Source organism: Lepisosteus platostomus, chromosome 16, assembly GCF_059453375.1.
Source record: "Lepisosteus platostomus isolate fLepPlt1 chromosome 16, fLepPlt1.hap1, whole genome shotgun sequence".
Taxonomy (NCBI): domain Eukaryota; kingdom Metazoa; phylum Chordata; class Actinopteri; order Semionotiformes; family Lepisosteidae; genus Lepisosteus; species Lepisosteus platostomus.
The window spans coordinates 24,359,400-24,376,118 of record NC_142626.1 but is presented as its reverse complement, the minus strand read 5'-3'; the positions used below and the strand labels follow the sequence as shown (position 1 = coordinate 24,376,118).

Below are 16,719 nucleotides of genomic sequence, written 5' to 3'. Positions count from 1 at the left end.
ACGCGTGTTTAATTATGTATTTTTTAATCATAATCAGGCTAATGCATTTCTACATTTTCTGTTTGAACCAGCTTAGAGATTCATACAGAAAGACAGCTTGTGTTTAAATTGAGTGTAAGGTAATTTATGCTTCTAAAGTCATGGTCAGCATTTATTATTGTACTGCGCTGTAAACTTTTTCTGTGCCTAGTCACATTATTTTATAGCGTTTTTATTGCATTATTAAATCCTGTGGCGCTGTGTGTTACAGTAGTTTCCTGACTCCCATATCACATGGTCTGTGATTGAATCCCATAGAACTATGACTTTATTTTTTAACAAACATTTCTTTGAAAAAATGAAACGTTTCCCTTGGTCAGAGATTAAATAAAACCTCACTCGCACCAAACAAATTTATATTTCTAAATATCACAAAATACGTTCATTGTCTTCCAATCGAGTCGAGTTGACATTGGAAGCCTGCCACACCCGGACTGTTAAACCAACGCATTAGCACGTCAAAGCCCATCGAGGGTATTGAGCCACTATTGGCTTTAGTATTCCCCCCCTCTCCCCTCAATTCAATTCAATTCAAGGTGTTTTATTTGCATGACAGATGGGTACAAGCAGTGTTGGGTATGTATATTGTAACGCTTACGGCAGACAGGCACTGTGTAAGAGCCGGCGCACCAGAGCAGCGCACCGAGGGACCGTCTGCATTTCTAACTTAGTTTTTAAAATTAGTCAAGCAATATGAAGCATCTCCTTTTACTTAGTGCCTGAGCATAAAAAGAATAGGAGCATACTGCAACGCGTGTGAAGTCCATAAACGATATTAATTTTGGAACTTAAACATACAGTATATGGCTAGTCTCGATACTTTAAAGAAAACATACACACCAGTATTCCATTTCTCCCTAAACATTTTAAGCATCGAAGTCTTTAACTAACGCGATACCGGAGTCAACAAGCATACTTTTAGAATTTGATTAAAAGGGAATATAATATGGAATCGCGTATCTCAAGAAATTAATAACGATATAATTATATTCATGTTGCAAAAGAACTGCAATGGACATAAAAACTCCCTTGCTTTTAACAGAGCGTTCCATAATTTTTAACTACGAAAATGCCAGGTGAAAGGATTTGTAAACATATTTTGTTAAAGCAAGTCAGTTTTTTCTTAACACATAAAATACATTTTTCCAAGAAAGTTTAGCCTTTGTCACTAATGAAACCACTAAATAAAGACATAAATATAGAAATCTTAAGATTTGTTTTATTTAATGTTGGTAGCAGGATGAACTGTCAGAGTGTATATTTTGTCGCAGAGTTGCTGCAAGATGTTAACAGTGAAAAAGGTATTTAGAAATTAGTTATTTCAAGATGAAAATTTTCAGAATAATTGCAAATCTAGCAGGATAGAGAAAGCACAGAAAACTGGCAGTTAGATTGATCAGATTAGTATGAAAAGTCATTTAGCAAAGGGAATGAGAAGAGTGACAAACTAGTATACTTTAGATCTTTTTTTCTGAACCAGGGAAAATCTGATCATGTTTCCCTATAACAATAATAAAAAACTTTATTTGATATATCACCATTAAAGGTGGCATCTCAAAGCAATACAGTAGATGTAAAAACAGATAAAAGGACCACAGATTACAAAGTAAATGCATATAAGAAAGACAAGCAGTTAGAGGTGCTACCAAAATTACAAAATGAAGCAGATACAGACACTAAGTCTTCTGAAAAGAAAGGTTCTGAGGTTAGATTTAAACTGGCCCTGGTGTGTGTGTTTGTGTCTGTCTGTCCTGTGATGGACTGGCGCTATGTCCAGGGTGTATTCTGCCTTGTGTCGGTCGCTTACTGGGATAGGCTCCAAATCCTCTGTACTGGATAAAGAGATTAGAAATGGATGGAAGTAAAGGCACTGTGTGGATGGAACTATACACAATGTTAGAAACCCACTATGAAATGGCAGCATCTCACTGAGAATAAAACATTTTATAGTGCTGGCTTAAGGAAACAGCCTTTCCTAACATAATTACAGATTATGTGTAGTTGCTGGCATTGAACTGTGTGTTGGATGCACATGAATTGAAGGAATGGGCAAACATAGCTGATGCGGATCCACAGAGCCAGCATATTAAGATGTTTATAATTAGAGGCAATTTGTTTAAATAACTAGGTATGGATACTGATGTGCAAGAGAGGTGGAAAGGCTGTTTCCTTAAGCCAGCACTATAAAATATTTCATTCTCAGTGAGATGCTGCCATTTCATAGTGGGTTTCTAACACTGTGTATAGTTCCATCCACACAGTGCCTTTACTTCCATTTCTAATCTCTTTATCCAGTACAGAGGATTTGGAGCCTATCCCAGTAAGCAAAGGACACAAGGCAGAATACACCCTGGACATAGCGCCAGTCCATCACAGGACAGACAGACACAAACACACACACACCAGGGCCAGTTTTCCCATAAACCAATTAACTTACCAGTATGTTTTGGAGTGCGAGAGGGAGTCATATCACACATATGGAGAAAAACCATGTAACCCAGAGAGAACATGTAAACCCCACACACACTGGATGGCAGGAATTGAACCTAGGACCCCAGTGCTGCAAGATAGCAATGCTAACCACTTTGCCACCATTATAAATGGATGGATATCTTAGTTATCTTTCTAGTTCACAGGTTTGTATGCATAATTTAATTTTGAAAGCCACTGAGACATCAGGTACTACTGTTGTATTTATGAAAAAGAAACAAAACAAAAAACATACTAACAACTGTGCCATCCTACTCCTTTTATTATTTATAAACAGTTAACATTGTTAGCAAAATATTTTGAATTATATTTAACCCTATTTTTTCTTTAGTTTTGTATTTAACTTATTATATGATAGTCAGACTTAATGTATATTTGAACAATGAAAATATATTTTTACAAGATTTTACATTAAGCACTTAAAATTAATATGGTTAATAATAGTAAACTGTAACATGCTGTAACAAGATCGGTTAAACTGCGAAGAAAATGCTTTCAGAGAAAATGTTTCAGGTGTGAAGAACATAGATCTCCAATGCAATTTCAACCAAACCTGTTCCCACACACCCTGCCCCCACTACCATTAGAATATACACAAAGCACTCAAATCTTTCGAGCTAATGATCAGGTGACCCGAGAGAGAGCGAGAGAAACACCAAGGGGTGCGGAACCAGGGAACTATTTACATGGAAAACGGGCGATCTCCCCAGACTGTCCGCCCGTTTCACTGTTACCTGGATACCTCTTTATTTAGAACTCACTAACACTTATTTTTAGTTTAGAAGGATTCAAGTAGGGTTTTAGATGAAAGGCAGCGACCTTAATCAAGCCCAAATCATAATTGAACCCATTCAGAGCCTACATTACATTTTAGCGTTTCATTCTGAGCAGAAGACCCTCACACCCGAAGAAGGGGGAGGTGTCTTTCGCTGGAAATCTCGCCTGCTTCTACTTTACAACCAGAGTGCTGGCTGTGACGAATTAAACCAGTTTCACAGGTTTCAATCACAGACCATGTGACATGGGAGTCAGGAAACTAACACACAGCGCCACCGGATTTGATAACGCTATAAAAACGCTATAAAATAATGTGACTTGGCACAGAACAAGTTTACAGCACAGTACAATAATGCTGACCATGACTTTAGAAGCATAAATTGCCTTACACTCAATTTAAACACAAGCTGTCTTTAGCCCTCTAAGCTGGTTCATACAGAAATGTAGAGATCCAGGCTCAGAACACACAGCTTCATTAGCGAATACATATGCAGGACAACTCGAGAAGACGTTTTACAGAGGATGGATTTTTAGAAACATCCCATCAGTGACATCACTGAAGTCAACTCCTAGGTACTGTAACTGTCGTGTGGATAGTTTCACAAGAATCAGACAAAGGTTTAAGCATCACTTGTTCTAGATAAAACTGCAAAAAAAAACAACAACCCATAATGTACTTCTTTGCGGCTCTGTTTGCCCAAATCATATATTCACAATGTGAAATTAGAAAATAATATTACGTAATCAAAATCCGCAATATGGAAACAGAACCTGTGTAATCGTTGATAGATGATGTACTCGTAACATTTTTTTAAAGACGAACTACAACATTTAAAAAATGACTTGTATGTACTTGATATCTCTAATCAATCCACGGGTCCCAGCACAAAACGAAACTAAAACGCATACCGTTTCGCGCTTCTTATTAGTTGCTCAAAAGTAATTTGACCGTATGAAATGCATAATATAAACCTAGCAACATATACAGCAGCATATATGAGCTGTATATATGAGCAGTACTTAAGCACTGTAGTATCGGTGTTAAGACATACCTCTCAAATACTGTAAATCAAGTTAAAAATATCTCAAGACCAATTCTGGTCATAATGAAACCATGTTTCGTGTATGTTTTCTTTAAAGTACCGAGACCAGCCATATACTGTATGTTTATGTTCCAAAATTAATATCGTTTATGGCCTTCACACACGTTGCAGTATGCTCCTATTCTTTTTATGCTCAGCTACTAAGATTTCCCTTCAGTGGTAAAATTAGATATGAATATTCAATACTTAAACGGGCACAGTTAAGACATTAAATATACATATACATACTGTATACAGTACAGTTTGCATACGGTAATATGTTTATGTTCCTAAATCAATCTCTTTTATGAGCATGTGAAAGGCATGTGAATCACTGTACTTTGCATGATTGGAAACAAATGCGTGATTGCGAAATGCTGTGGTGTTACTTTTACAAAGACGGTCAATGAAAAAAAGAATGTTGACCAGGGCAATACTTTGAGTTTACACTTACAGCTTGTCCAAGGTCATTCATTATTAATACTATTAGTAATAACTTCGTTAAAGACTTTGATGGCCACAGCTCAAACATGAGAGGTTGAGCTTTATTAGCTCCACCTTGCGGAAATTCCGGATACTATTATTTTGCGTGTCGTATTATAAGAGAATTTACGGTAACTCGCGGTATTTACCGGTAGCTTGCGGTAGACTTCTGTAGGGAAAATAACCGGCTCAGGGACGCCAAATATGTAATCATAGTGGCTCTCTGAAGGCACCAGTTCTGTAGGGTTTGGGCATTTACTGAGACAATTATTAATTGTAGCAGTAAATCACAAAGTTGATTCTTTTGATGGCTTTAGAATCCAACCATGCAACATAACTCAAACACGCACACACACAGGTACTAATATACAAGGATACATTTATTAATACATAGAATATGCATATAAACCTAACAGATCTTATCGAGAGGGTTATCAGAATACAAAAGATATATATTCATTCAGTTACGAAGAGTTACACATCAAGAGGACATACGTTCAGTATATCATTCATTTAGACCGTTTCGTAAATGAACTTGGTTATAACTTCTACATTAGATACTCAGACAAGTACATAACTCTTAGGAATTAAATTGATATCAACTGGTTTGGATAACAATTGAATTCTCGAGCTGTAATGCATTGAAGTTGAATACTCATCCAATTTCTGGGGATTCATATCTCCTGCGGGCTCAAAGAAACAGCTGCAGGCTTGTTGCTGTCCAATCTGCGCTCTCTGGCTCCGTGCCAGGCTGTGCTGTGCGGCTTGCGACGGTGCGCTGCTGATGCTCACTGACCGGCTAGTTAGTGTTGGCTTTAACTAGCAAAGTTTGTGCACAGGAGAAAAGATGATTGTGGGTCCCAGCAAGTCAGGAAGAGGACCGGTTCGTTCCTGATGAAGAGCTAGTTCTGAATAGTGATTCAGCTGTCCACAGTTCCGACCTGTTCACGAGGCCTGCTGCTGGTTACTCTCTGGCAACCTCCACTCTAGACTCTTAGAACAAAGGAAAGTTCTGGCACTCAGACATACTGGCCGTTCCGTGGTTGTCCGGGCTGAGTCTCAGGATGGTCAGGAGGCGCGCTGCGAGAATGTCCTGCCCTTGGGAGCCTTCTGCTCCTGGGCCGTCCTGCCCTGGAATTCTCCTTTGAATTCCCTTTAGAACAGTCCACAGAATCCTCTCCAAAATCTTACTGAATCTCACTCTTACTGAATCTCCCAGGCTCTCTGTGGTGCCTGTTTTTACCTGGAGGAACTTCAGCTCGTCGATTGGCTGAAAGTTCCATGGGCATCAGAGTCCCACGTGGGTTACTCAGCCCTACCAGTCCCTGATTGGTTGATCAAGGTGAGATATGAGTCACTTACTCCTGACACTTAGGAATGCAGTCCAGATGTCCAACTGGCACTCCCTAGACAGATAGGCGCCAATGGATGACCATTGATCATGATAGCCAGGCTTAGCTAAGTGCATCCCCCTTTGGGAGCTGTCCTAGGACCTTAAATCACCCTGCACTAATGGTCTCTCTGTGGCTGCACCACAGAGATGAACAGAGAAATGGGGCCTCATTTGGGAAGCTCAGAAACAGTTAATTCTGCCTTATTCTTAAGCCTCGCCGCTACACTGCGTACAGCGTACCGCAAAATAATGCGGTATCGCCCGCGCATTTTGAATGGCTGCATCTGTAAGTGCATCCCCATTTGGGAGCTGTCCCTTATCAAAAGAAAACATCTTTAAATCAGCCTGCATGAATAGTTTGTCTGTGGCTGCACCACAGAGATGAACAGAGAGATGGGGCCTCATTTGGGAAAGCACCACAACACTTAATTCTTTCTTATTAATAAGTTTCGCCGCTACACAGCAGACTCCATTACAACCTTGTGATTTAATTAGGTGCTTCTTCGAAGACTGAAGATGTACAGATTCAGCCGTTCAAAATGCAGTGCCCATTCCGCAACATACTGCAAGGTACCGGATGTTTTTTTTTTAAATTAGGTTAATAGTGAAGGATCAAACATTTATTTATCTTATTTCACTAGTTTGCTTTTACTGTGTAAATAATTTACTTACATCATTTCACCATCCTGCTGCAAAAATGAAAAATTAGTTCGAGATGGGTGCGCACCTGGAACGTGAAGGGCAGCCTGACCAGAACTGAGAGTGCCTGATATCTGCTTAAGCCGTGATTAACAAAATCTAGAAGTACATAATGTCTGCTTAAACAATAATTAAAAGGATCCTTACAGTTTTTACAGTTTATCATGTACCAAGACTAGCAGCCCTGGCTTTACACCATATATGGCATGGAATTGTACTGAAACTGTTCTGGGTGGGTTTTCTGTTTGTGATTTTGTATAAAAAGGGTCCTTTTGTGTCAATAAGTTGAGTCAGTGCTTCGTCAGCTTTGGCTCCCATGTGCACATGTAATAAAGGTCATTCCTGCTTCATACACACCCGGATCATATCTTCTTTGTTAGACACAACAATGGTAACTGGAAATGCCTTGTGAGACTGCCAGGTGGCGCTAGGAAAGCTCAATGTCTCAGGTGCAGCATTTGGGCTGTTGCCAGAAAATGCTCAGTTTCGAATCCAGGCTAATACTGAGGGACAATCGTTTTCCAATTAAAGAATTTAATTTTAAATTGTGTATTACAGCATGTTAAACATTAAACTGGTTAAAAAGTAGGTATACTTTATACGAGCAAGATTGCTCAGTTGGACAAAAGATAGGTAAGACTTTACTGATCCCGAAGGGGAATTGAGTGCACACAAAAGTACACAACCTTACAGTGGATTGTAGTTTTAACATGCTTGTTCTAACATTATAAAGTTTATATACTGTACTTCATAAAACATTATAATGTTTTCTCCATTTCTAAGTATATTTAGTTAGAACACCACTTGCTGTTATTGTAAAAAAATAAAAAAAATGTCCTGCTTCAAATACCATTTGATAGTAATATTAATATGGAATCGTGTAACTAAGCAGCTAAAATATCAGAAGTGGACGTTTTGGAAACATTTTGACATTTTTTTTTTACTTTTATTGTCCTTATAATGGTAATAGGCAATGGACTGTCATGTAGTGCACTGTACCCAGGAGGTTCAAAGTCCGATTAGAGAATTACTTTCTAAATACATAAAAATTGTCCACTATTATAGCTTGTTTCATGATTAAAGATTTCTTCACTGAATTCTTTAAGTTATACAAAGGGTTATTATTACAATTGCCAGTAACTGGAGAGCAGCTTATCAATATGTTGAAACCACACCACAACAGTGAAGACAGATGTGTTACATTTAATTCATTGTTGTTTACTATGTGCTCTGTGGGAATTATTATGTAAACTAAAGAGAGGAGAACATCTTGTATCACTTCTTTTTATATTTGTTTTATAAAATGTTCCAATTTAAGTCCAATACGGAATGGATTATTAATAATGTTAATTATGAATGACCATGGATGAGCTGTTAACTGAAAAGTTACAGAGAAGACATGGTGAGTCTTGTCTTTTTAGCTTGGAATTTAACCTTTAGAGCAATCCTTTTGGCTATATTTTTACATAGCCGGATGTGTATCAAGAGATTGGATTAATAAATGGAATAAAAAAAATATTTCACATATACTTGGAACCCATACAGCTTTGAAACCATATGGAATCATACTGTACATACAAGTAAATTTATACATTGCAGATCACACTGCCATGTGCGCTACTGTTTTAGTATATCCGTGGATCTAAAGCAGTGGTTCTCAACCCTTTTATCAACTGGGCCACAACCCAGTTGATAAAAGTCTCAGAGGCCGCCTATATTAATCACTACTAAGCCTACCTTATCTGCGTGCATAACAGCTATTATAATATAATGGTGTAACAGATACGGTCCTGCGTATAACAGGGAGCTTGGCCACCTAGACCAAAGGAGGTCTCCTTCAGCTCAGCCGGCAAGTTCCCTGTTTTGTGATTAATGAGCTGTGATTAATCAACCATGTATATCCTGTAGCATTCAGAAATACAATCGAAAATAGTCTGTGGTATTTGTACAGATGAAACTTTTCTAAAATTTGTTAAAAAATTAAAAACAATTAAAATGTATAGTCTTTCCATGTGTAATGTCATTAGGAAGTACAATAAGCTTTGATTTCAAATATGAAGCTAACTGGTGAGAAAGGTATGTTAAGTATAATTAAAAGACTTCATGTTAAAAGAAATGACTTACATTCCATTATTACATTTTAAAGACAGACATGCTCAGTACAAAGCTGGAGAACAGTCTTTATGTATTGCTGAGCTCAGCGGGTGGTGTGCTGTTTCTTCAGCAACCTGCTGATTGCTTCATACTACAAGAAGGAATTGATTGCGATTTTATCTGTACTATATACGTGTTTTGTTTACAAAATCAAAGTGCTTAAAATAATTAATTAAAAAGTAAAAAAAAAACTTACAGCTTACACAAAGATTCTAAGATGACCAGGAGAAAGAAAAATCACCCTTTTTTGTGCATAAGTAGTGATAATATCTAAACCCATAAAGAACTAAATGTGTTTTTTTCATGGATTTTAAAGTCATGCAATGTCTAATTTAGGTATGAACACTGTATTTTATGTTGCATTTTTATGTTTTTGAGAGACTTCAGAACACTTTGACTGATATATAAAAAATATAGCATAATACTAAATAATTTACACCTGGGATTCACTTTACTCAAATTAAAGTTTCTAAAAATGCAATCAGATACTAGATATCGTTTCAAGAAAAGCTTTGAACATTTTCACAAATCATGATCTTTAAAATGGTTTGAAGGCTCTGTGTCATTTGTTGGTGGAGTTATTGACATCTGAAGCATCCTGTCTCAAAAATACGAGATTTAATAAGAAAGCAAAGGTTGTGAAAACAGCGACAAATGACCCTGAACAAAATACAAACACTTTAAATTGTTATTAATCATTTAATATTGTTAATAGTGATCAAATATATTATAGTTCAGTTTCAGTGGTATTTTAATATCGCTTTATTATTCTCAATTATAATTGTAATATATACTCCTTTGTTTTAAGACTTGTTGTAAAGGCTTGTCTTGAACTGAATTAAACTGGTTGAAATTCACATTTGGTCATTCATATTTCAATTTATTTATTGAACATGTTGTTATACATATATAATGTCAATATAATGTACATAATATTCACTACTTTATTTTTTTAGTCTTTTTTTTGTAACAAAAAGACGTGCTTTGACTGGAATTCAAACACTGAGCACCCAGATGATAGGCAAGTGCCAAATCTACTATATCAAACTGTCAGTTATAGGCAAAGCTGAAACAGACAGGTTAAAATGTTTCTAACATAATCACGAGCAAATTAGTCAAAGAAATTTGATGGAGATGTTTACAAAGAAAGAGGATTACGATAATACTTTGAGCTATTGAAATATATTTCACTAGGAATGACAACGTGTCAGGAATAGTTCTTTCCAGACCCTATGCAGATGACACGATCCAGAGTAGAGTGAGAATACATGAGGAAAAAAGGCATGCAGGATACAGGGATGAGAACAGGGGGGGCGTGTCCATGGAGTGCTGGTGGTCGGGGGAGGTGTGGCCGAGGCAAACGATCCAGGGATGAGTCAAACGGGAAATCCAAAACTGCTCAAAAGTTCAAGGCCAGGAGATCTATCAGAGGCAGATGATTAAAACCAGAACCAATTCTGGACCAACAGGGGAACGGGAACAGGAACAGAGACTAAAACCATAATGGAGCCAAGCGCATCCAGGTCCTGGGCTCGCATGATGTGGGAACCAATGCAGAGCCTGGATTAGCGTCAGCGTCTGGCTCTTAAGGGGGAACTAGAAAGGGGCTGGAACAGGGAACACGTGCGGGAGATGAAACTAACAAGGAAGGGCTGGAGCGCCCTTAAGAGGAGGGGTTGTGATCATGACACCCCATGATCAAAGCGTGATAAGCGGATATTTGGCTTAACCTGCATGGCTGAGGGCCGCCCTCCTGGCCATAGGACAAGGAGGCTAGAACCCCCACACAGTGTAACCTGTGGTTGCGTTGGTATTTATAGCATTTGGTGGAGGAAGGATGATGGGAGTGATTGGTAATTACTGACAGCTGGGTACAATTGAGCGTGGTTGTTGTCATCCATCCCAATATTATAAACTCCATTTAGATACTTGGATATCGTTATTAATTTCTTTAGATACTTGATTCCATATTATATTCCCTATTGAGCAGATTCTAAAAAGTATATGGTTTTCACTGCGATAACGAAAGCAAATATTCATAGAAAAGGTTAAAACATTTTAAAACATATATGTACCATTTAAACTTTATATAGTCAGAATGAGCACATCAAAAGTTTTCCAAAATAACCACAGTAAGTGACTGGGTGAAAGACTTTGATGCTTAAAATGTTCATGAAGAAAGTGGAGCTCAGGTTTCAAGAGAATTAAAAGAAAAATAAGGTATTAAGAGTAATTAAAAGAGTGCTATTAAACACTTGAACATTACTCACTTCATTTCCATTCTCTTTCTCTCTACCAGTTCAATCCAATCAAATCTATCAGTGATGACTCTTCATATGTCAACAAGAATCCCACTGTGAATGATGTGGCCCACTGTCTTGTCTACATTGTGGCAGCAGATCAGCTGAGCATTATGGATGATCATGTTCTGCGGCTCATTACAGAAATCAGATCAGTGGTCTCTAACATTGGTAAGAAAATTATCATGTAAGATGCTATGAAATGTAATATATAAAAATAATATGTATCATGTTTAAAATGATACCACTGGTTGAGCTCTTTGTGGACGCATCTGTATATGTTTTCTCTACTCACTACTATTCCCTGTTTCTTTTTTCTTTCATTGACTCTGCACCCTAACAGTCCTCTCAGTGTACTCCCCCTTGCTGGGGTCCTTCTCTCTCCCTGCAGTGCAGACACACCCAACATCATTCTTCTGAAACACAGCCAGGGTTCTTCAGGCCACACTCCTTGCTCTCTGGATTTCACTCTGGTTCATGTGCAGCATTCACACCTCCCCTGTCTTCACTCCAGGCAGTGGGACTAACTTACTGTACCCACATATCGGTGGTGACTGAAGCTGAAGCTGAAGCTGAACCCCACCAGTGCCTTACTGTCTTCTGTGTCTTCTGTGTGCCATTTAAAAACACAGCCTGCTCACCACACCTCCTGATCATCTGAATGTCTGACCAGCATCCCTCAGCCATTAATCCACCCTCTGTTTTCTCCTCAGCACACAAACCCACTATAAGGTTTCTGCAGCCTATAGCTGCTCTGCTGTTCAGATTGGAATCATTGATGGCACGTACAGCCAGCAGTCTCTGCTGCCTATGGGTCTTCTATCACCAGGCACTCCCTCAGAGCCCCAGTGGACAGTGTTGACTTTCAGCTGTATCTCTTCAGAGACACAATAATGCTCATAGCATACTGGGTGCAGAACCTGCAAACAAAACCACCTCTCTGCTCTGCTTCTCAGTAGCATCAAAATCAACAATACCATCTGCCTCACAAACATACACACACTTTCTTTCAGTTACCAGCCGCTCCGCCAGCCTGCATTATGTTAGTATTGTATATGCTAGTATATTCTTTATATTTCTAATTGATGAGAACACACAGAAAACACATCTGGCAGACCTTTCCACCAACATAAACGCACTTAGGGAGAAGTGGTATTCCTTTATATTCTCCTTGTTCTGAGAGACAGAACATAAGTCTCTCCAGTGAAGTCAGACAGGCCATACAGATGCAGCCATTCAAATTGCATGGTACAAACCCGTACCGCAGGCAACTCACTACGTCATAACGCGTCATAACGCGGTACGTGATTGGCTGGCCAAAATGACCGACAGGGGCACTCATGGTGCGTTGGTCAGTTGTGGAAAGATTTAATCATTTAATGTCTTTACTGTGCACATTTTAATCAGCTTAGTATTGAATATTTACAGATGCAGCCATTCAAAATGCACGGGCGATACCGCATTATTTTGTGCTGCGCTTTACGCAGTCTACCGCGAGTTACCGTAAATTCTCCTATAATACCGCAAGCAAAATAATAGTATCCGGAATTTCCGCAAGGTGGAGCTAATAAAGCTCAACCTCTCATGTTTGAGATGTCGCCATCAAAGTCTTTAACGAAGATATTACTAATAGTATTAATAATGAATGACCTTGGACAAGCTGTAAACTCAAAGTATTGCCCTGGTCCACATTCTTTTTTTCATTGACCATCTTTGTAAAAGTAACACCACAGCATTTCGCAATCACGCATTTGTTTCCAATAATGCAAAGTACATTAATTTTTGAGAATCAATTCACCATGCCTTTCACATGCTCATAAAAGAGATTGATTTAGGAACATAAACATATTACTGTATGCAAACTGTACTGTATACAGTATGTATACTGTATGTATATTTAATGTCTTAACTGTGCCCGTTTAAGTATTGAATATTTATATGGAATCTTACCACTGAAGGGAAATCTTAGTACCTGAGCATAAAAAGAATAGGAGCATACTGTAACGCGTGTGAAGGCCATAAACAATATTAATTTTGGAACTTAAACATACAGTATATGGCTGGTCTCAGTACTTTAAAGAAAACATACACACCAGTATTCCATTTCTCCCTAAACATTTTAAGCATCGAAGCCTTTAAGTAACGTGATACCGGAGTCAACAAGCATACTTTTAGAATTTGATTAAAAGGGAATATTATATGGAATCGCGTATCTAAAGAAATTAATAACAATATAATTATATTCATGTACCGCAACACAAGAATAGTACACGCTGTACATTGTCTGTTGATAATGTTTCTGTAGTGCTTTTTCAGCACTCTGTATGTGACCTTGCTGGTGGCACAGTGGGTTAGGTTCCTGACTCCCATGTCACATGGTCTGTGATTAAATCCTGCTGGAGCCATGAATTGTTTTTAACAAACATTTCTTTGAAAAAATGAAACGTTTCCCTGAGTCAGAGATTAAATAAAACCTCACTCGCACCAAACAAATTTATATTTCTAAATATCACAACATGATCGAATTTAAGTCATTTTAATAACAATGAATAGTCGTCTAGGCATTACAATATAAACATTTATATTGATTTAAATCGCCTTTTGATTTAAATCGCAAATGCGGGTTTAAATATATGTGTTTTTTGATTCACAATCAGACAAATGCAACATAAATTGATATCTTTGTCTTCTAAGTATCTTAATAAACAATAGCTTTTAATAAGCATAGCTTTCTCCCCGTTTAGATTTATTTTTCTTGGGATCTTGGGATCAAACGTGGAAAGATTAGATTGTAATCGTTTTTATTTTTTAAATACATTTTAGAAAAGTGTAATCTATACTAAAAAGCTGGACACCACCTGCTATAAAGATACATATTGTAATACTTTCGAGTTAGGATAGGACAGACACGAGAACTCAGACTTGCGGAGTTAAAGCAAGTTAAAGCCTTGATTTTATATATCACCTTTAAAAGTGGCATCTCAAAGCAAAGTAAATACCCAACACTGATTGTACCCATCTGTCATGCTAATAAAGTACCTTGAATTGAATTGAGGGAGAGAGGGGGGGAGGGCAAGCGAGAGAGCCAGGACAGACAGGCAAATAAGATACACTCCACAGACATTCACAACAGCGACATATCATAAAACGTTTGCACATATAGTTAAATTATTAGTTGTTTTTAAGGAAGCTAAAAAAAAAACTTGAATTACTTATCCAGTCTCTCGAAATAAAGTTATTTTTCAAGCAATGCAACAAACGTCGGGCAATGTTTTTTTTTTTAATCCAACATTGACAGCCACATCTTAAATCTTGTCAGTCAGCTCTTTTTCTCTATCACCTTAAGGACAGCACATACAAGGGTTAATTGCACAATGGACCGCGCAAAGAAATTTAAAATAGTCTTCTTTAGTTGTGAGGGCAGGAGTGGATCACAGAAGGCATAATCAGCAAATTAGGAAAACAAAGAACAGGACAGGTGAGACGTTTATCCAAAGAGCGAGTGATCAGAAAAAGGAACAGCTGTTACGCCCAGGTTTTACGCTCTCTCTCTGCTGAATGAATAAAAGCATTTTATTAAAAATGCGTTTGTGTTTGTCTGGGTATTTACTTTGTAATCTGTGGTTTACATCTACTGTATTGCTTTGAGATGCCACTTTTAAAGGTGATATGTAAAATAAAGTTTTTTATTATTGTTATAGAGAAACATGATCAGATTTTCCCTGGTTCAGAAAAAAGACGATTAAAATCTGTAATCTTTCCACTTGTATGTCATCGGAAAATACAAGACGTTTCTGCTTTGTGTAAGGATGGTATCAAAAAATAATCTAAGTGGTGAGAAAGCTGTGCTCCTCAAAGCGCTTTACAGGATAAAAACAATAACAACAATAGTGTTAGGCTGGGCAAACGATTTTTTCATAGAAATACAAAATGAGATATAATGATGTGTTCCAGATAAGACATTAACAAGTAAAACCCCCCTCTCTGCGGGAGTGCTGGCTGTGACGAATTAAACCGGTTTCACAGGTATTTTCAAAGTAGAAGGGGGCGAGATTTCCAGCGAAAGACACCTCCCCCCTCCAAAACCAAGGAAGTACAGTACTTACTAGTTAAGAAAGCTAGGCTCCTCAATGAAATCGCTTTAACATGCTAATGCGTTGGTGTAACAGTCCGGGCGTGGCAAGCTTCTAATGTCAACTCGACTCGATTGGAAGACAATGAACATATTCTAGCCCTAAATGAATTAATAGCAAACATGGTTTACATAAAATACATTTTTCCAAGAAAGTATATAATAATACGATCTATAGTTGAAATCTGAGCCTTAATAAAAAGAAAAGGCATTTTCAGAGAGCAATTACGCTGTGTTTATGTAGAAAAAGTGATTAGGTTTATGAGCAACCTAATTACTTATTAATTTAAAACACTATATAAAATAAAGTTTATTATTAATTTGCTGGACAGAGCGGTGAACATTATTATGGATAAGACAAAGATAACGATCCTGATCAGTTTAGAAATCTGTGTACGCTGTAAGGTTTTTACTTCTTAAACTTTTAAAATACACATTTCGAATAGGAAGAAATCATCTTCCTGGTACAGTATGAATAGCAAACCAGCACGTCTTTTTTCTCCAATCAGAGGGGTTAGACGCTCGGTTAAAAGCAAAGGAGAATGTCTGTTATAATGGACATAAAAAAAGAGTTCACTGGCATTATATCCTAGAAGACACAGACCGGCGCCAGACCGGGAGAATGCCCGCAGCGTAAAAGAAAATGCCTGACGAACTAGGGATTGGACAGTTTCCAAGTGCTTGTACAATCGATGGAAATGTTCAAATAAATGTGCAAAAGAAAAAACAAAATAATCATTTATTTCTTTATCATATTGGCTAGCTAATGTCCTCTCTTTGCTAGTTAGTGGCCGTGTTTCTGCGTTGGGTAGCAACGGGTGACTGTTCTCAGGCGGAAGATGTAAACAGCTTAATTTTCGTGTTAAATAATTTTTTTTTAAATTAAAATTCATTCTATACAGCAATCGCATATCTGGGTACCGTTTTATAAAACTTTCATGCTTAAAATGTTTAGGGAGAATTAGAAGACTGGTGTGTATTTTTTCTTTAAACTACCAAGACCAGCCATACACAGTACAGTTTACGTACATACAGTAATGTTTATGTTCCTAAATTAATATCGTTTATGACCTTCAGATGCGTTATGCTCCTCTTCTTTTTATGCTCAGCTACTAAAATTTCCCTTTAGTGGTAAAATTCCATATAAATATTGAAAACTAAGTGGATTAA

At 37.6% G+C, this 16,719-nt stretch overlaps 2 protein-coding genes across 51 annotated transcripts in view; both read left to right on the top strand.

Moving 5' to 3' along the window:
• Positions 1-16,719, top strand: part of LOC148647083 (NACHT, LRR and PYD domains-containing protein 3-like) — a 1,669,284-nt gene that overhangs the window by 1,487,904 nt on the left and 164,661 nt on the right. The gene's annotated exons all lie outside the window — the stretch shown is intronic.
• The window catches only part of LOC148647086 (interferon-induced protein 44-like), a 46,899-nt gene that overhangs the window by 21,186 nt on the left and 8,994 nt on the right, over positions 1-16,719 (top strand). For 2 of the 3 annotated variants that reach the window (XM_088608667.1, XM_088608668.1), the window contains one exon: positions 11,417-11,588. In XM_088608667.1, the coding sequence (XP_088464793.1) occupies positions 11,417-11,588 (172 nt within the window). Of the gene's footprint in view, positions 1-11,416; positions 11,589-12,130; positions 15,003-16,719 lie in introns of those variants that run through there. The other variant, XM_088608669.1, reaches the window with a different exon arrangement.